This window comes from Oryctolagus cuniculus, chromosome 20, assembly GCF_964237555.1.
Source record: "Oryctolagus cuniculus chromosome 20, mOryCun1.1, whole genome shotgun sequence".
In the NCBI taxonomy this organism is placed as follows: Eukaryota; Metazoa; Chordata; class Mammalia; order Lagomorpha; family Leporidae; genus Oryctolagus; species Oryctolagus cuniculus.
In genome coordinates, this window is record NC_091451.1 from 10,402,901 (window position 1) to 10,423,663 (window position 20,763).

The following is a 20,763-nucleotide window of genomic DNA, read 5'->3' on the forward strand; positions in this document are numbered from 1 at the left end:
AATCATAAGCCTGAGATATGAACTCATATAGAATATGAAATCTCATCTGTACTATACTACCTAAAAAAACTGTACTATGCTACCTAAAAAAAAAAGGCTAATTCACAAAGTTCATGAGTCTGAAAATGAAAATTTGTCCAAAAGACATTGCTAGAGTGAACCAGTCCATATACTAAATAAATGGGCTAATAATAACTTAAAGCCCAACTGGCACATTTAAAATAATCTCACTCCTTTCTACTATTATATTAACAATCTAGCAGGTTCCTATAGGTTCAGTTCGAAATTAAGTAAGGTATAGAAGAAATTCATGCCTCAACTGATACCCATTCATGCTGCTTCCCCTTTACAAGCACTTGTTAAATGTGCCTAAGCAGCAAGAGAATGAAGATCCAACTGTAATCACATTATGGAAAGTCTCTTCCCTTCTGCCTTCAGTTCTTAAACCTTTACATACTAGTGACAGGTAGCCCTGTTTGGCAGGTCCTCTTTCAGAAGTGCTCTTCAGAATACGATCTTCAGAATGGCTTCTGGTAGTCACTCTCAGATGACCCTAACATTGCGCTTCCTGTGAGTATTCACCTGACGAATCTGGTGAACCCTTCCTTTCACATGCATACACAGAGGCGATTCAGAAGGGAAGGAAAGGATTTTACTGGAAAATATTTTATTAAATATTGGTAAAGATTTTGCACTGAAGTATATGAAAAGAAAATGAACACATTATATGAAAACATTGAGACCATGTTAAAAACAGCACATTTGAAAATACAATATTCAAATAAATATATGAATCTATTTTACATTCAATAACATCCATTATTATTTTAAAACACTGATATGTATATCTTTTAAGTATGTAAAAATGACATAGCTGTTGACTTTTTTTTTGACAGGCAGAGTGGACAGAGAGAGAAACAGAGAGAAAGGTCTTCCTTTGCCGTTGGTTCACCCTCCAATGGCCGCCGCAGCCGGCACACTGCGCTGATCTGATGGCAGGAGCCAGGTACTTCTGGTCTCCCATGGGGTGCAGGGCCCAAGCACTTGGGCCATCCTCCTCTGCACTCCCGGGCCACAGCAGAGAGCTGGCCTGGAAGAGGAGCAACCGGGACAGAATCCGGCACCCCAACCGGGACTAGAACCCGGTGTGCCGGCGCCGCAAGGCGGAGGATTAGCCTAGTGAGCCGCGGCGCCGGCAGCTGTTGACTTTTGTAAGGCAAATCACCTTTCATTTAGTAAAGCCTTAATGATGATCTAATCTTACATAAATGTTTCATTGTATTTTCCCAAAGCTTACCACAATCCATAGGGCACAAATATTGGCCAACTATTTCTAACTTTTATGTCAGATTTTTTTTTTTAAACGATTAAGATTACAGAGAGAATTCACTTCATGGAGCTTAGCTTTTCTCAGGCATCTGACTTGGGGCAGGGAACAGTACAGTGCAAGTGCAAGAATCACACTGTTACTTTCTAGGGTGGGAAAAATAAAAACCCCTCATGTGGGGACGTCACAAGCCAAGCGAGCTCTAATACAGCTGTAAATGCAGAGGTTTTGACGAATAAATCGGATATCCCAGGGGGGGATCAGCTGCTTGCACCGTGAGGTTTCTTAAAAGCAGTGGGTGAGCTTGTATGCTGTACCGTTCCTCGTCGTCGTTGGTGGCGTAAAGCAGCTCCCAGGAAAGATTGGCCCACTGGCCTCTAACGGCTTCGGCATTCAACTTCCCAACCTGGATCAGGAGTTCCTGCAGGGTGAGAACTCTCCCGGTGTACACTCCCTTCGCAGTGTAAAAGAGGGGGAAAGAAAGATTCCTCTTAGCCTTTACATTCTCTTCACAAAGTTGCCAAAAACAAAACCTGACTGCAGTTACATAATCTTTCTCACAAGGTCAAAATATACAAGGCTGTGTTTAAAAATGTATGCACACAAGTTGCTCGTCTTTAGAACCAGTATTGGCCGGCGCCGCGGCTCACTAGGCTAATCCTCCGCCTTGCGGCGCCGGCACACCGGGTTCTAGTCCCGGTCGGGGCGCCAGATTCTGTCCCGGTTGCCCCTCTTCCAGGCCAGCACTCTGCTGTGGCCAGGGAGTGCAGTGGAGGTTGGCCCAGGTGCTTGGGCCCTGCACTCGCATGGGAGACCAGGAGAAGCACCTGGCTCCTGGCTTCGGATCAGCGTGGTGCGCCGGCCGCAGCAGCCATTGGAGGGTGAACCAACCGCAAAGGAAGACCTTTCTCCCTGTCTCTCTCTCTCACTGTCCACCCTGTCAAAAAATAAAGAATCGAGTACCCACTCGATTTCCTTAGCTCTCTCAATGAAGAAAAAAAATTTCACAATTTCATTATCAGAATAGCGAGATCTCAGCTACTTCTCTTTCTTCTCCTCCTCTAAGCTGTCACTCCATCCAGCTTCAGCAACACGTAAGTCAAATACTTTGTCAGTAGACAACCAGGCAACAGGCCCTTAAAAGAAACAGCGTTTTGGGATATAATTCGCAGCACATGTTATTTACTCCTTTAACATGTACCGGGCAATGCTGTGCTCAGATATGTGCAACCATCACCAGTTAATTTTAGAAGCTTTTCATCATCTCCAATAAACCCTGCACTTTTTTTTTTTTTTTTTTTTTTTGACAGGCAGAGTGGACAGTGAGAGAGACAGACAGACAGAAAGGTCTTCCTTTTTGCCGTTGGTTCACCCTCCAATGGCCGCCGCGGCCGGCACGCTGCAGCCAGCGCACCACGCTGAAGGCAGGAGCCAGGTGCTTCTCCTGGTCTCCCATGGGGTGCAGGGCCCAAGCACTTGGGCCATCCTCCACTGCACTCCCGGGCCATAGCAGAGAGCTGGCCTGGAAGGGCAGCAACTGGGACAGAATCCAGCGCCCCAACTGGGACTAGAACCCGGTGTGCCGGCGCCGCAAGGTGGAGGATTAGCCTAGTGAGCCGCGGTGCCAGCCAACCCTGCACTCTTTAGCTATCATCTTCCTATTTCTTCATCTACCTTCATTAACATAGACTAATATATAATTATATTAGAACTTTAATATATAAATATATACTAACTTTTATCACTACAGATCAGCCATTTCTGGAAATTTAACGTGAAACAAGTGATGTCATATGTGGCTGTGACTTTTTCCACCTAGTACAGCTTCATGGTTCAACATGCTTTGCAGTATGTATCAGTACTTTATTCCTTGTATGATATTCCATTGTGTGGATAAACTACAATTTGCTTATCCATTCACTGGTTGATACACATCTGGGCTGTTCCTATCCTTTAGCAATTGTGAATACTGCTATCAGTATCCATATCCAAGTTTTTATCTAGAACCATTTTTATTTCTCTTGCGTACATACCCAAGAGTGGAATTGCTAGGTCACGTGGAAACTCAATGTTTAAAGGCTTGTGAAACTGCCAGAATATTTTACATTCCCAACAAGAGCACACAGCGATTCCAATTTCCCTAAGCCCTCAGTACCTTGTTAACCATTAACGTTTTGATTTTAGCCATCTACTGTGTATAAAGTGTTATTCTGTTGTGGTTTTGATTTGTATTTCCCTGGTGACCAATAATCTGCACATTTTTTCATGTATTTATTGGTGATTTATAATCTTGGGCTTTACAGATGCTTTACCCATTTTTAAATAGGGTTCTTTGTTTTATTACAGAGTTGTAAGAGTTCTTTATATATTCTAATAAGTCCCTTACCAAATATGAGCAAATATTTTTGGCATTCTTTGAGCTGTCTTTTTTTGTTGTTGGTGGTGGTGTTCTTTGAAGCACAAAAATGTATTTACTTTTGATGACATGGAAGCTTTATCAATTTATGTATTCATACTTTCTTTCTCATGCTTTTATTATTGTATCTAAGAACCTACTGCCAAGTTCAAAGTCATGAGGATTTATGCGTGTTCTTTCCCTGAGATTACTATGGTTTTAGATTGCTACATTGCAAGACACACTAGCTGTCACCAGGTGCTGGAAAGACAGGGAAGACTCTCCTCTGGCACCTTCCGAGGGAGGACAGCCTTCCTGGAACCTTCGTTTCAGAATTCTGACCCCCAGAACTCTGAGAATAAATTTTTGTTTTTGCAAAGTTACCCAGTTTGTAGTAAGCATTTGTTGCAGCAACCCTGGGAAACATATTAACGCTCCAATGTCATTCCTGTGAATGTAGCTATCCAACGATCCTAGCACCATTTGCTGAAAAGATGATTCTTTTCCCATTGAAGACTGGGGCCAGTGCTGTGGCACAGTGGGTTAAAGCCCTGGCCTGCAGTGCCGGCATCCCATATAGACACCGGTTCAAGTCCTGGCTGCTCTTCTTCTGGTCCAGCTCTCTGCTGTGGCCTGGGAAAGCAGTGGAAGATGGCCCAAGTGCTTGGGCCCCTGCACCTGCGTGGGACACCAGGAAGGAGCTCCTGGCTCCTGGCTTCAGATGGGCGCAGCTCCAGCTGTTGCAGCCATCTGGGGAGTGAACCAGCAGATGGAGGACCTCTCTCTGTCTCTACCTCTCTAACTCTTTCAAATAAATTAAAAAAAAAAAAGTGGCAGTTTAACCCACTGCATCACAACACCTGCCCTTTAAAAAAAAATTTTAGATTAACACATGACACTTGCACAGTTTTAAGAGGCACAATGCAACATTTCAACACACACAAACACAGCTTCAACTGACCATACCAAGAAACCAGCCTTTCCATTTCCTTATCTTAATGTCTGGAGCATACCAGCTTCCTCTTTTCTGGTTCCCGAGACAGGATATTTCACATCACTATCAGCCACAGGCAACCCACTGTGCTCCAAAGTACCAGAACCTCTGACATTCACCCAATTGTGTTTCAGTGCACCTTGCCAAGTCCCAAGCCCTCCAAACCTATCCAGCTATTAAGAAACCACTACTTTAGATTCAGAACATATGTGAGAGGAACATGTGGTATTTGTCTTTCTGTATTTGGCTTATTTCACTTAACACAATGATCTCCAGTTCTAGCCATTTTTCTGCAAATATATTTTTTATGAGAATATTTCCGTGCATGTACACATGTGTATATATATATGTATATATATGTGTGTACATATATAGAATGCTTCTGTGTGTACATATATGTATATACAGGTGTGTACATATATAGAATGCTATGTGTGTACATATATGTATGTATGTGTACATACAAGTGTGTACATATATAGAATGTATGTGTACATATATACATATATGCATATATGACACTTTACTTATCCACTGATGGACACCCAGGTTGAGTTCGTAGCCTGGTGACTGTGGACAGTGCTGCAGAGAACGCAGGGCTGAGGTCTTCATTTCCTCAGGACCTGTACCTAGAAGGAGACAACTGAGGGGTACACTAGAGCTGTTTCCACTTTCTGGACAAACCTCCAAATGAAGGTTCCCAGCAAGCAGTGTAGGAGTCCCCTCTCTCTGCATCCTCACCAGCACATGTTATTTGTTGTCTTTTTTGGTAACAGCAGTGAGGATACCTCATTTTGGATTTGGTTTGTATTTCTCCAGCAGTTAGCAATACTGGGCATTTTTCTCAGGTATTTGCTGGCCTTTTGCTTTTATTCTTTGGAGAAACGTCAGATTCCTTCCCATTTTTAGTTGGACTGGTTGTTTTTGTTATTGAATTTTGAGTTCCTTATTCATTCTGGACATTCACTGTCAGACAAATAGCTTGAAAATATTTGTTGATGCTGCTGGCTACCTCTGCACTCTTTGATCTTTTTTTCCCTTTGTTCTGCATAAATTTCTTAGCTTGATGTAATCTCAGTAGTGAACACTTTTGTTGCCTGTGCTTTGGGATTCTTACCCAGAAAGTTGTAGCCTATGCCAAGTTCTTGAAGTGTTTCTCCTTTGCTTTCTTCTAGTAGTTTCAGGTTTTAAAAATATATTTCTGATCCATTCTGAGTTGATTTTTGTGTAGGTTTGTGGGGTGGTCTTGTTTTAATCTTTTGCATACAATATCAAGTTTACCCAGTACTAGTTATTGAAGAGACTATTTACCATGGTACATTTTTAGCTCCTTTGTCAAAGATAAATTGGCTATAAATGGATACATTTACTTCTGGGGTTTCTGTTCTGTTCCCTTGGCCAGTGTGTCTGTTTCTATGCCAGGACCATGCTGTTTTGGTTACAATAGCTCTCTCCTGTGACTTGAACTCTTTCATTGTGATGGCTTGTTCTTAACTGCTGAAGATTGCTTCACCTATTCAATATCTTTTGTGTTTCCATATTAATCTCAGGATTTTTGCAGTTCTGTGAACAGTGTCGTTAGTACTTTCATGCGGATTCTATAAAGTCTGTAACTCTCTTTGGGCAATTATGGACATTTTAAACAATATTAATTCTGCAACCATAAACATGGGAGGCCTTGCCATTTTTGTGTATCCAGCTGAATTTCTTTCAGAAGTGTTTTTTAATTTTCATTGCAAAGATTTCACCTCCTTGGTTACATTTACTCCAGGGGGGTTCTGTTGTTTTGTTTTGCCTTTTGGCAGCCATTGTGAAAGGGACTACCCTGTCGCTCCCCCTCTTCGTGGAGGAACGACACAGGACCCTGCGCTGTTCTTTTGTCTGCTCGGCCCTCCCCGGGTTTGCTGCTGGTTCTTCCCGGGTTGGCTACCGTCCCTTCCACCTCCGTGGAAGGGCGGTTCCCTCTGCCACTTTCCCCACTTCCGTGGGGGAGCGGCACACCGCCAGCCGGCTCTCTCGGGGGCAGCACAGGTGTTCCTTCAGATAGATGTTCCTGGTGCATGTTGTCTCCTCCTTTATAGTCCTCTTCCGCCAATCCCAACTCTGCTACCCACACGCCGAGCACGCTGCTCTCCTCCAATCAGGAGCAAGATCAGCTCCTGCAGCTCATCAGTCAAATTGGTGAGAGGCAGCTGCGTAGAAGCTGTTTCCTCCTCTCCCAGCGCCATATTGTGGGAGAGCAGATGCATAGAATAAGTCTTAATTCCAGTAACTTAGTCTAGTCCGAGTTGCTCCCAGTTGCTCCCCACACTACCCTTAAAATTTCTCAGTGAATTCATTACCGGTATATACAAATCCTACTGTTTTGTGAGTAGTGGTTTTATATCCTGCAATGTTACTGAATTTATCAGACTTTATAGTTTTTTTTATTTCTCTCTATATAGAATCATATAATCTGCAAACATATTATAATTAGTTTTTGATTATTAATTTAATACCTTTACTTATTACAGATCTGTTCAGGTTGTCTTTTCTTATTGGGTCATTTTCAACAGTTTCTTTATAGGAATCTTCCCATTTATCTAAATTATGTAATTTACTAACATAAACTGTTCATAGTATTCTTTTATGATTCTTTTTCTTTCTACAAGGTTGGAGGGAATATCCTTTCATTTCCGAGTCTAGTAATTTCAAGCATTGCTCTTTTCCTAGTCAAAAGTTTCTAACGGTTTTTCAGTTCTGCTGATCTCTTCAAAGAACTACCTGTTGGCTTCACTGATTTTCTCTACTGCTTTCTCTTTTGCATTTTATAGTTACCATGTAATCTCTATTAGTTATTTCCTCCTGCTTGCCTGAAATTTAGTTTGCTCTTTATTTTCAAGTGTTTTAAGGTAGAAGGTTAGATTGATTTAAGATGGTTTATATATATATATTAGTTCCAGGTTTTATTTTCATAATGATCTTCCTATAGGAGCAATAATTCTAATTGATATTTCTGTATCAACAAATTTAATATCACACTCATCAAAGAACTGGAAAAAATAGGAATAAAGCATAGGTCCCATAAACAAATTCCAATCTGCATATGTACAAGTAAATCTAAGATATTATTTTGCAGACTGATTTCACTTACAGTATAATAGAACAGGAATTGTTGCTGTGGCGCAATGGGTTTAAGCCCCCAGCTGCTCCACTTCCAATCCGGCTCTCTGCTATGGCCTGGGAAAGCAGTGGAAGATGGCCCAAGTCCTTGGGCCCCTGCACCCATGTGGGAGACATGAAAGAAGCTCCTGGCTCCTGGCTTCAGATCAGCTCAGCTCTGGCTGTTGTGGCCATTTGGGGAGTGAACCAGTGGATGGAAGACCTCTCTCTGTCTCTGTAACTCTTTTAAATAAATAAAATAAATATTTAAAAAAAATAAAAATATAATAGAGCACTGAACACCAGATTCTGAGCATATTCACGCAGCCTTCATTTGGTAAAAGTGATGACACTAGAGTTTTGGAAAATCATTTTTCCTGTACACATGGAGTTTTCTAACTATACTCTCAGAAAAAAAAAAAAAAAAAGACTTGTCAGGGCAAAACAATGCAGAAATAGGGAACAAACGTTTTTCATTAGATTCCAGGTAGGATAACCCTGTCATCAGAGAAACACTGAGGAGCCCAGTGTGTTAGCTGTCAGTGAGGGTGTCAGTTAGCGGGGAGGGTGCGAGAGGCTGCACTTGGGCAAGCCCCTTATATTGTCTGATGCTCGGGAATCATTCCACTCTGTTTAAATTTTCAGTATGTAAGAAGAATAAGATGAAATTTTTTTCTGGGGTTCTAATTGGCATCAAAGTCTATTAACAATCTGTCTTTCAAGTACTGCCAAATCCGTCCAAAGAGATTACTAATTAGCTGAGATAAATATTAAGATATGACTCCAGGAGCTTCTCACTGGGCCTAAAGTGTGCAAGCAGTAATGACAGGATCTTTGAAACATTAATGTCTTTAAAAAAGAAATACTTAGATGCAGCTTTATTCGAATTGTTCATAATCTCAATACAAGCAATGATAACGAGCTGACTACCTGTGGAATTATGCAAGAAACTTATGGGAAGACATGAAATGGTTTAGTTTTTGTACCAGACCCACAGTAAAGACCGTGTACTGAGAGCCCACCCATCCAAGCACACGTGCCAGAGGAGGATGCCTGTCTGAGTGCTCCCATGAAATCGTGACTGAACCCCTGGTTCAGTCCTAACTGGAAAGGGTTCTCTTCCTCATGTGTTCAGGAAGTCTAGCAAGACTAGGATTCCCCTTCCCAGAGAAGGTGTGACTAAGGAGATGGAGATGGCGCATGAACTAACAGGAAAGGGCTTTGGCTGGTGTGTGCCTGTAGAATGTATACTGCTGATGTTTGTACACCCTTTCCAGTTATGAGCTGGGTCTAAAGGTAAAAAGGGATGCTACAAAAATAATGTTTTAGGGAATAACTATAAATTATTAAAATATTGATGGTACAGTGTTTTAAGTATGTCTTGCAAAAACAGTTCTTCTCTTTCCATTTCCCATGTCAACTTACAGTCTAGTTGCTAAGAAATTATTCTGGGAGAAAAAATGCATTACACACTAGATTGATGACAATATTACCTGTTTCTTAGGATGCTTAGAAAGCATCTTCATTAGCTAAAACCTAGTAGGAGGTCTAGAGTCAGTCACTATGTTTTTTTAAGCTGGAAGAAACAGCCATACGTCACAGAGGACAGAAGACACAGAATCATTCTACTCCCTGCAGAGTTCTGCAGGTGCAGACATAAGAACCAAACCATATCTTTTCTGGACTAAAAAATACTGTATGGCTCAAAATGGCTGCCTGACCCAACCTCATCTCTGAAAAGATTAACAATTTAAATATATCTAATATCAGGGGGAACCCGTTTCCTTTTCAAAATGGAAACTTTCTAAATAATGCTTCTTACCAGTAGAGTTCACGTTTAGCTGCAGTCATTAAATGAATTGCAAAGAAAATTCTCTAACAAACTTCACAAACCCAAGAGGGAAGAGTATCTATGCCGACTGCCCCAGTTGTTTAAAATTACACTGAGCTAGATGTTGGATTGTAAATTTTAAAGTCAACTGTATTACAGCGTGACAGAAAATATTCTGGTAATTCTTGCTCTTGTCAGGAACAGCAAACAAACAAAAAAATGACACTTGACAAGCAGTAGATACAATGGTCACTAAAATCTTCATTAGCATTCAAAGTCATGACTTCAATGAAGTCGATGCCCGTAACTGAGCCCCCAGTCTGCTGGATGGTCTGTCCGGAACTCCTCTTTATTGTTTGCAAGTACAGACCAGCACGGTTCTCCCGAGTGCTCCGCTCCCTCCTCAGCAGCGCCACGGCGAGGCCATCAGGCTTGGCCCGGGGTGTTGTGGGTGACCTCTTGGCTCTGCCTCCTGGAATGACTAAGCTCAGGCCCAGCTCAGCAGAGCTGCTGTCCACGTATCTGATGAGTGGCGAGTCCCACTGACACTGGACCTTGGTCTTGCTGGCCATGGCCTCTAAGCTGTTGGATCATGGCAGTCTTCACTCCTGTTGACCCTGGTGTGCTGTAGTTCTCCCTGACAGGTCCCACTGCCGCCACGTAGTCATTTCTGTGCAGATGAACCAAGACTTGAGCAACTGTTTTCTTAAAATAAGTTGGGTGATTCTCAATTTCCTTATAGATATTGTCTTCTTTCTGAATAGCGATGGCAGCCACATCAAACCTGTGTCCTCACGCCAGTCGCCTTGAGGCTTTTCCTAGTAATTCAGCTGCTTGTCCAAGGTGTTCCTTGTTCTTAAACACATTAGCTGTGTGCTGATACAACCGTACAGGCTTTTCTGGTTCCATATTTCCTGTACGTTTTCTGCCTCTCCAACACCATGGCTGCTGTGTCAGGGGTCCCATCTTCCAGGCTTCCTCCATCAGCTGAACAGCCTCCGGCAGTTTCTGTGTCCCCTTCAACATCTGGCTGCATGAACAAGTGCCCTGTTATTTCCACGGGCAACAGCTCCTTTCAGGCAGGCATCTTTTGCTTGCTCGAATCATTTGGTATTTAAAAAAAAAAAAGCTGCTTTTCCATATTCAGAAGCAGCACTGTCATAGTTTGGCTTCAGTTTTCAGGTGTCTCTTGGCTGGTGAGGTGCTCCAGCCCCTTATCCTTGAGGTGCCATCTTCACAGTCTGATCACTGACATGGAGGTGAGGGTGCCTCTTCCGTGGGCCCCCCAAAAACTAGGCCAAGTAAGCATGGGAACTGGTGCATTTTTAATATAAACATTACTATACATTTCTCTCCAAAGATTGCCTTAGCTCCCTTGACTAAGTTTAGGTATGCTGTGTCTTCATTTTCATCCATCTCAGTACATTTTCTAATTTTTTCTTTGACTTATTGTTGATTTGAGAGTGCCACTTAATTTTTACACATCTGTGAAGTTTGCAGTTTCCTTAATTGTTTCTAATTTCATTTCATTTTGGTTGGAGGACAGTGAATTAAATTGTCCCTCTGAAATTTATTGAGGTTTGTTTTATGTCCCTGAATAGAATTTATCATTGGAGAATGTTTCACGTGCACTTGAAAAGAATGTATATTCTGTTACTGTTGGGAAGAGTGTTCTACAAATACCTGTTTGGCATAGTTTGTTTTTAATCTTTGTTGGTCTGCTTGGTTGTTCTAACCATGAAGACTTCTACTGAAGTCTGCTTCCTTTGCTGTCTGGGTTCTCTGTGGTTGAGGTGAGTGTAGGGCCTCTCCATTCAGCTATCTCAGGTGGAATCCTATCTTCCTTTATTTTCATTATTTTTTCTTTTCTTTAGATTTCTCTACCGATCTAGAATCTGGAAGTTCACTGTGTTTTCCTTAAGCCAGTTCAAATATGTTGAGCTCCTCTAGTGAACTTTTGTTTTGTTCTTTATCATTTCTCTCGCTACTGGCATTCATTATTTGATGTGAGATTCTCATCATACCGCCCTTTTATTTCTTTAATCATGCTTTCCTTTGGTTCCTTGAACATACTCACAATGGCCACTTCAAAATCTTTGTTTAATCTGAAACCTGATTGCTCTTACAGGCAATTTCCGTAGCTGCTTGTCTTGTACAGGTTACACATTCAGGTCTCATACTCTTCTTGTTGAAAACTGTAGAAACAGGTTATCCTCCTCCCTTCCAGTCCCAGGGCCCACAGTATGCAGCTGCTCGTTTGGTGAGTTGTTCAGGCTTCAGTGACACCAACCCCTGCTGCCCCTTCTTCCCCTCTGCTCAGCTGGGAGTTCCAGGAGTGCCATTCATGCAGTACAGATCTGTGAGTGCCCATAATAACCTTGGAATGGCGTGATTTTGGCGGAGTTGTCTTTGTTAAGTGTTCACATCCTGCTGTTAAGCTCCACTGATTCCAGCTCACTGTTCTATTTTTTCAATAAGAACCTGGGCCGTAACTTTCTCCATGGGCGGATCCAATCGAATTTGGATCTTTCAAAGGAATAGCTGTGGATGTCAGCGTCTGATACTTGTTCTCATCCCAAGAGGGGAACTCTCTGCTCTTTATCTCCTTGGCTCTTTGCTAATTTAGCCAGGTTACAATGTGGCTTGTATCAGTGATAAAAGATCAGTCTTCTTCTAATTACTTTTTGCTACAACCTCCATTGTTTGTGAGAGAATTCAGGCTTTGATGTGTCCATACTGTTGCACTGTTGCAAATGAAACAGTTCCTTCGGAATGTACCTTTTTGTTTTGTTTTAATTATTTGCCTTTTCTATCAGGAAAGTCTCTAAGCCATAGTTCCAGATCCGGGAGATGGGGCCGCAGTGTGCTTCCGAGCGGCGCTGCTGCTCTGGGAGATGAGCAGCTGAGGGGGAGAGCAGCCTCGGGTCGTTCAGCTCACTCTCCCAGCACAGAGCCCCCACCTTATGACTAGGCAAGCATGAGTGGGGTCCAGCTCTGCTCAGTCGCACCAGTCCCAAGATAAAGCCTCCAGCCAGTGGGTGGCATTGGCCAGAATGGAGTCGCCACCTCTTGACACATAGCTGGACTCGAGTGTTAACAACAGGTGGTGGGGAACAGGAAAAGAAATGCTGAATTCCCGCCCCTCCTGGGAAACAGTCCCTCCAACTGGGAGTCCAAAGGAGAGCCCAGTGTTCTTGTTTGTATCAGGCTGAGCAGAGAGTTCACCTTACTGAAGGGAGAGGAAATGGATCTTGGTTCAAATACTATGTTGTTGTTATTTTTCCTAGTTTTTCAATAAATGTATTTTCATTTTCTATATGCTCTTAAGACCATGTAAATTTTTTTTAAAATAATTATTTTATTTATTTGAAAGACAGAGTTACAGAGAGAGGTAGAGCCGAGACAGAAAGGTCTTCCATTCTGCTGGTTCACTCCCCAAATGACCGCAATGGCCAGAGCTGAGCCGATCCAAAGCCAGGAGCCAGGAGCTTCCTCCAGTTCTCCCACTCGGGTGCAGGTACCCAAGCACTTGGGCCATCTTCCACTGCTTTTCCAGGCCATAGCAGAGAGCTGGATCAGAAGAGGAGCAGCTGGGACCCGAATTGGCATCCACATAGGATGCCGGTGCTGCAGGCTGGGGCTTTAACTTGCAGCGCCACAGCACTGGCCCCAATGTTTTTCTTACAAAAATAAATTTATCGGGGCTGGCCCTGTGGTATAACAGATAAAGCCACCACCTGCAGTGCTGGCATCCCATATAGGCGCTGGTTCAAGTCCCAGCTGCTCCACTTCCAATACAGCTCTCTGCTATGGCCTGGGAAGGCAGTACGAGATGGCCCAAGTCCTCGGGTCTCCACCCACGTGGGAGACCTGGAGGAAACTCTTGGCTCCTGACTTTAGAGTGGCTCAGCTCTGGCAGTTGCAGTCATCTGGGGAGTGAACCAGCAGATGGAAGACCTCTCTCTCTCTCTCTGTCTCTCTCTGCTTCTGCCTCTCTATAACTCTGCTTTCAAATAAATAAATAAATCCTTAAAAATAAATTAATCAGTTTTTTTGGGGAGTACTTGCAGAGTTCCTCACACTGTATTGCTAGACAGGCTTGGAACCCACAACATGCTTGTAACAGTGAAACTTGGCCGGTGCCGCGGCTCACCAAATCTTCTGCCTGCAGTGCTGGTATTCTGGGTTCTAGTCCTGGTTGGGGCACCGGTTCTGTCTTGATTGCTCCTCTTCCAGTCCAGCTCTCTGCTCTGGCCCGGGAAGGCAGTGGAGGATGGCCCAAGTGCTTGGACCCTGCACCCGCATGGGAGACCAGGAGGAAGCACCTGGCTCCTGGCTTTGGATTGGCACAGCACACTGGCCGTAGTGGCCATTTTGGGGGGTGAACCAACGGAAGGAAGACCTTTCTGTCTGTCTCTCTCACTGTCTAACTCTGCCTGTTCAAAAAAAAGTGAATCTTTCATACTGTGTGCACTTGAAAACATCTTAAATGCATTAAGAACAAGTGACGAGTACTCAAACAGTACTTTACACTTTGTGTTTCTGTGTGGGTGCAAACTGTTGAAATCTTTACTTAGTATATACTAAATTGATCTTCTGTATATAAAGATAATTGAAAATGAATCTTGATGTGAATGGGATGGGAGAGGGTGCGGGAGATGGGATGGTTGCAGGTAGGAGGGAGGTTATGGGGGAAAAAGCCAGTATAATCCAAAAGCTGTACTTTGGAAATTTATATTTATTAAATAAAAGTTAAAAACAAAACAGTGAATCTCTCATATTGTGTGCACTTGATAACATCTTAAATGCATTAAGAACAAGTGACGAGTACTCAAACAGTACTTTACACTTTGTGTTTCTGTGTGGGTGCAAACTGTTGAAATCTTTACTTAGTATGTACTAAATTGATCTTTCTGTATATAAAGATAATTGAAAATGAATCTTGATGTGAATGGATGGGAGAGGGTGCGGGAGATGGGATTGTTGCAGGTAGGAGGGAGGTTATGGGGGGAAAAAGCCAGTATAATCCAAAAGCTGTACTTTGGAAATTTATATTTATTAAATAAAAGTTAAAAACAAAACAGTGAATCTCTCATATTGTGTGCACTTGATAACATCTTAAATGCATTAAGAACAAGTGACGAGTACTCAAACAGTACTTTACACTTTGTGTTTCTGTGTGGGTGCAAACTGTTGAAATCTTTACTTAGTATATACTAAATTGATCTTTCTGTATATAAAGATAATTGAAAATGAATCTTGATGTGAATGGATGGGAGAGGGTGCGGGAGATGGGATGGCTGCGGGTGGGAGGAAGGTAATCCAAAAGCTGTACTTCGGAAATTTATATTTATTAAATAAAAGTTAAAAAAAACAAACAGTGACTCTCTCATATTGTGTGCACTTGATAACACCTTCAATGCATTAAGAACAGGTACTAAATCGTTATGAAGTCATTCCCTGCTTGGAGTCTCTGAATTGTCACAGGTCTGGCTTGCTTCAAATAAAGTACAAATGTCAGCAAGAGAAATACTTTACCACTTAACAAATTAATTTCTCTTCTAGGAGTCAAATAAATCTAAAGTGATCCTTCATAGACTTGAATGGGGCACAGGAATATAACCCATTCATCAAAAGCAAATACATTCAGCTGTCTTACAGGTCAGTTATAGCACAATGGCAACCTAACATTTTTAACTGGCTCCTATTCAGGTATCAAAAGTGAATGAACCAGGTACTCTCAGGTTGGACTGTCTTGCCCAAAAGCCATGCTTACAAATGCCTTGAAACTGCAAGGATATATTTACCTAAGGAGCTAGAATATATATCATCTATCATTTAGTTCAAATATTTATAACTAATTTCCACTCTTTAAGGTTAACATGAAAATGCTGAAAAACATTTGTAACCTTACCATATGAGGGTCATATCCCATAGAAAACAAGTATGGCTTTTCTTGTAGAATTGCTTCTTTCCACTTTTCTTCAGACACCAAACCAATGTACCAATCACTTTCATATTCTTCAAGGTAGTTAATCAACTCTTTAAAGTCTTGTATTGGACCTAAACTTGCTTTATCGATCATTAGTTTCAAAGTGTATCTAAAAAATAGAGAACCAAAGAATTTTCAAACACTTTATTACCTTTATATAGGAAATAAATTTTGTTCAATCAATATTCTAAAGCATGAATTGAAATTGTATGTATTTCAGATGAAAAGTTACAGTTAGAAGGAGCAAATCCATTAAATCATATGAAAATTAAGTTCTCAACATAAATAAAATCACAGAAAATTCAGATTAAAGTGTGCTTCGGATAAAATAATAATACATAGCAATCTTTTTTTCATCTTTAAGAAAGTAATTTTTTAAAAAAATTAGAAATGAAGGATTGTCTTCTACATAATTTAAAAAAAAAAACATTTTCTTGTTAATACTACAACTCATACATTAAAAATGTGTTACCTGAATGCTTTCAGTACTAACTGGTACAGTTCCGGTTTTTCTGTGAGCCAATTCAAGGCAACAGACCAGGGCAGAACACCACTGTAAACTCTCAGTAAGTGTCCAGGACTGGGAGCCACAGTGTCAATTTCAAATAAACTACAGTAACAAGTCATTACTGTCTGAACATAAAGGTCTTTTAAAACTCTGTCCTTTGCGATTTCTTCCAGTATATCTGAGGCCTTCTCTTCTGAACGGAAACATCCTAACTGCCTTACAACAAACTGGTACCAGTCTTCCGGAAACAAGGAGCGCATCTCCTTCATTCTGGAATTGGGCACATAGTGAGACCGCCACTCCTCAGGCAAGCTCAGCAGGTGAGAATGTGCGCAACTGAACTCCGCCAGGGGGGTACACGCCACCTCTTCTTGTTTTCCTTTGTCAGTGGCAGGATAGGCAAAGGTAACTGCTCTGAAAAGACTGTCTTCAGGAACTGTGCCAGTGGAATGATCACTAACCCTCTGTGATTCTACGGATCCTGGAATGGGCAAATTTCCACCTGGCCAATCGTTCAACTGATCCTTTTCCATTTTTCCTTTTGCAACACTTGGCTCATCATCAAAAATATCATCATTAGACCAGTCAGAAGTTTCTGAGTGTGAACTCTCTGTGTCTTCTGGGCATCTGGGACGTGGGGAAGCGTTCCAGGCCGGCAGGAGTCTCAGAGGTCCTGTCCCCTGTTCAGGTTTGCGAACACTGCCCTGCATGCTGGGTCTTTTGGAGCAGTACCGAACAAGTATCCACACAAGCACTTTAACAAGGTCACCTTGGAAGTCTTTCAAGTTTTCATGGGAATCGATTATGCCAGACAGGATGTTCCTGGCATCAGAATACAGTTTTACAGGCAAAACTGTGCACGGCGTCAGGACGTTTGCAAAGTGTGCATTAAGGGAGCATACTTTTCTGCAGCCTTTCTCAAAAGCATCTTCGAATACTTCGTCAACCCTCTGAGCTTCGGCAGTATGGCAGGATGTTTCTTGCAATTCTAACCCCTAAAGAGGAAATAAAAAATACTTGAGTTTATGATTACATTTACAGCAAACAGTAAATGCCCACAGAATTCTCATCATAAGGACTATGAACAAAAACAATCTCTTTAAGAACTACAACTTATCTTAAACTTAAGGGAGCCTAGCATGTTGGATGTTGGATACTGAGATTGAAAACACTAAGGATATGATTGAAAGAGAAATTATAGAGAATTTCAAAGAAATCAGGCAAACATTTATGGCATATGAACATAATTTTAAAAGACTCTATCTATAGTATGGCTGAATCACACATCAAAATTCTGTTTTTGGGGAAAAAAAACAAAATTCGAATAACACAGCTCTTTCCTCTACATGTGATAGGAGATTAACAGCATTATTTTAGCATATGAATAAGCCATCATTTATCAAACCTTTTAAAGGTAGTTTTATTTACTGTCTGGATCCTCCAATTATAATATGAACTCCATAAAGCAGCTCTCTTGGTTGCTAGTATATTTCCAGTCCCTAAACCACTCTATGGTATACAGTACATGATACACAGTATGAGCAAATGTATGTTAAGTGAATCGATGTTATGAATATGTTCCTTTATGGATTGCAAACACATTTTGATTATTTTCTTAGACGAAATCACTTGAGAGGATGTACTAGGTCATTGTTTACTATTACTATTATTGTTTATATATTTTTAATGAAACTGCTAGTGCCTTCAGAGCCCATTTTTAAGTAAGGGTTCCATGAGGTGCTGGCATACAACTCCAGTAGGTCACCTACACCTCTTCCCCCTATTTCAAAGAAAAATAGTCCTAGCACACAGGGTTATAAAAATTAAATTTTGTAAACTTTAAAATGTTACATAAATACTAGTAGATGACACAGCCTTTCTTATGGAAAAAGTGTACACTTTTAAACCCCATGTCATAGAGCACAAGAGACTAATGAAAGGACCCACACTATTAGGTATTCTTAATTCACATAATTTAAAAAATAGAATAAAACGAAGCAATCAAAACGTCCCTGAAACACGGCCTGCCTTTTTGCCTTCTCACGCGGGTTGAGTCAGGACAGGGTTCCGCAGCGCTCAGTGAGTCAGAGTCCGCTGGTGCACTGTTACCGACACAGGCCGCTGGGCCCACCGCCAGGGTTTCTGACCTGGTACATCCAGAGTGGGGCTCCAGAATTTAATCCTAACAAGCTCCCAGGAGATGTTACTGCTACTAGTTTGGGGGCTGCATTTTGAGAATCACTGGACCAAAGCGACATCTTTTAAGTATCCAGCAATTTCATCCAGTCTGTGTGAAAACAAACAAATCATTCATCACCAAAGATTTGTTAATGGCTTATCCTGTGCCAGGCATTGTTCCAGGGGCTTAGGACATACAGCTGAACAAAAGCTAGAGATTTCTCCCCTTGTGACATTTACATTAGGGGCACAGGCAATCAACAATAAAACCAGTAAGTAAATTATGTGGTTTTTAGAGAGTATAAGAACTATAAAGATAAGGAAAAAGTAAGGCAAAAGATCAGATTGCCGAGATGAGAGTGTAACCTTAAAAAGATGGTCACATGAGGCCTCCCTGAGAAGGCAGTGAGGGAGCAGGCTATATGGTTATCTACAAGAATGTTCCAGAGGGAATGGCCAGCGGGCTGGAACTGAGTGAGACAGCTTAACAGATGAGGCCAAAGAGGGGCTGCAGAGCTCACTTAGGACCTTGGCTTTTATTCTGAATCAGAGACCCCCAGCAGGGTTTTGAGTAGACAAGTGACATAATTTGTCTCAGATTTTTGAAGATCATTCTGCTGACAACAGACTGTCCAGGGCACAGGCAGCAGTAGGGAGACCAATTAGGATACTGTGCAATTATCAAGGGTACGGTGGTTACACCGGGCTGTGAGAAGTGACGGGATATGGGATATGGTTTAAAGTGGAGTGACAGGATTTCTCATTGGATTGGATTGAGGTATAGAAGTGAAAAATGAGTCCAATATGACTCCAGTATTTTTGTCCTAGGCATTCAGAACAGAGTTGTCAACAAAGAACTGCAAGGCTCTGGGACACTGAGATTAAGAGATCAAGGAGGCCAGTGCCATGGCTCACTTGGCTAATCCTCCGCCTGCGGCACCGGCACCCCAGGTTCTAGTCCTGGTCGGGGCGCCGGATTCTGTCCCGGTTGCCCCTCTTCCAGTCCAGCTCTCTGCTGTGGCCCGGGAAGGCAGTGGAGGATGGCCCAACTGCTTGGGCCCTGCACCCCATGGGAGACCAGGAGGAAGCACCTGGCTCCTGGCTTTGGATAGGTGCAGCGTGCCGGGTGTGGAGGCCATTTTGGGGGTGAACCAACAGAAAAAGGAAGACCTTTCTCCTTTCTCTCTGTCTCTCTCACTGTCTAACTTTGCCAGTCAAAAAAAAAAAAGAGAGAGAGAGATCGAGGAAAAGAAAAGGAGCCGTCAAAGGGCACTGACAAGGAACAACCTGAGGAACCAAGAATCACCTGTGTCACATGTTGCTGACAGGTCAAGGAAGATCAAACCTGAGTTGACCATTGGATTCAGCAATGTAACAGCCACTGAAAACCTTGCCAAAGGTAACCCGGTAGAGTAACAAGTCAACAACCAAGAGTATGTTGAAGCTAGAATGAGAGGCGAGAAACTGGAGATACGACAGTGAGCAACCTTAATTGGTCGTTTTGCTCTTGAAGGAAGGAGAGAAACAGACTGTAGCAGGTAGGTGCAGTGGGATCAGAAGACGTTTCCATTAAGTTGACCCCTTAACATGATACAGATGTTAAAAATGACTGGTCCTCATTTCTGAGATGTTCAACTAGCAAGGACTAGAGGAGAAGGAGCAGGTATATTTTGTTACTATGATCTATTTATCAACACTAGTCTACCTATCAATATGTCGTTACATAAATATACTTTAAAAATCACTAGTTGTTTTAATCAGTAATTAAAAAGATATTCTTTCAAACTGAGCTTGTAAATGTTTGATGGGTTTATAAAAGAGAAAATTTTATGTATGTACTATAAAAATACTAACAAGGTTTCTAATGGACATTAACCTTAATGTTAATGCAGCAGTAAGTATAGCCACATTCTAGAATCATTATCCATATTAAGCGATCCTGAAAACGGCCCAAGTAATGAGATCCAGGTATGAGGATACCTAAAACAAATTAGAAGGGAAAAAAAAATCATTTTCCAAGCTTTTTTATTTTGCCACGTCACTCATCAAAACATAGCATTATATAATGAAAATTAATTGGAACTGGGTAAGTTTTTAAAGTATAGAATATTTCTTATTAAAAAGTGAAGTTATTCATAAAAATTATTACAAAAATTTCCCCTAAGTTATCTTATATAACAGATAATTACAGAAGTTAACCTAAGTAAGCATTTCACTAAAATTTTTATCTTTAATTACAACTTTGCCTAGAATCAGTTTTTCAGGAAGTCATCTGCCATTTCTTTTTTTAAGATTTATTTATATGAAGGTTAGTGTCACCGAGAGACAGACTGATCTTCTATCCTGTAGTTCACTCCCTGAACAGCTGCAACAGCCAGGGCTGTGCCAGGCTGAAGC

General features: G+C 41.7%; 1 protein-coding gene and 1 pseudogene across 24 annotated transcripts in view; both read right to left on the reverse strand.

Moving 5' to 3' along the window:
- Positions 1-650: 650 nt before the first annotated feature.
- Positions 651-20,763, reverse strand: part of PCNX4 (pecanex 4) — a 43,050-nt gene continuing 22,937 nt past the window's right edge. For 17 of the 24 annotated variants that reach the window (XM_070065083.1, XM_070065078.1, XM_002719533.5 and 14 more), the window contains 4 exons: positions 20,243-20,346; positions 16,153-17,183; positions 15,603-15,789; positions 651-1,781 (listed from right to left, as the gene is read on the reverse strand). In XM_070065083.1, the coding sequence (XP_069921184.1) occupies positions 1,530-1,781; positions 15,603-15,789; positions 16,153-17,183; positions 20,243-20,346 (1,574 nt within the window). In that variant the 3' untranslated portion in view covers positions 651-1,529. Of the gene's footprint in view, positions 1,782-11,217; positions 12,918-15,602; positions 15,790-16,152; positions 17,184-20,242; positions 20,347-20,763 lie in introns of those variants that run through there. The other 7 variants (XM_070065090.1, XM_070065091.1, XM_070065088.1 and 4 more) reach the window with 4 other exon arrangements.
- LOC138847195 (gamma-soluble NSF attachment protein pseudogene) lies at positions 8,244-10,846 on the reverse strand (annotated as a pseudogene).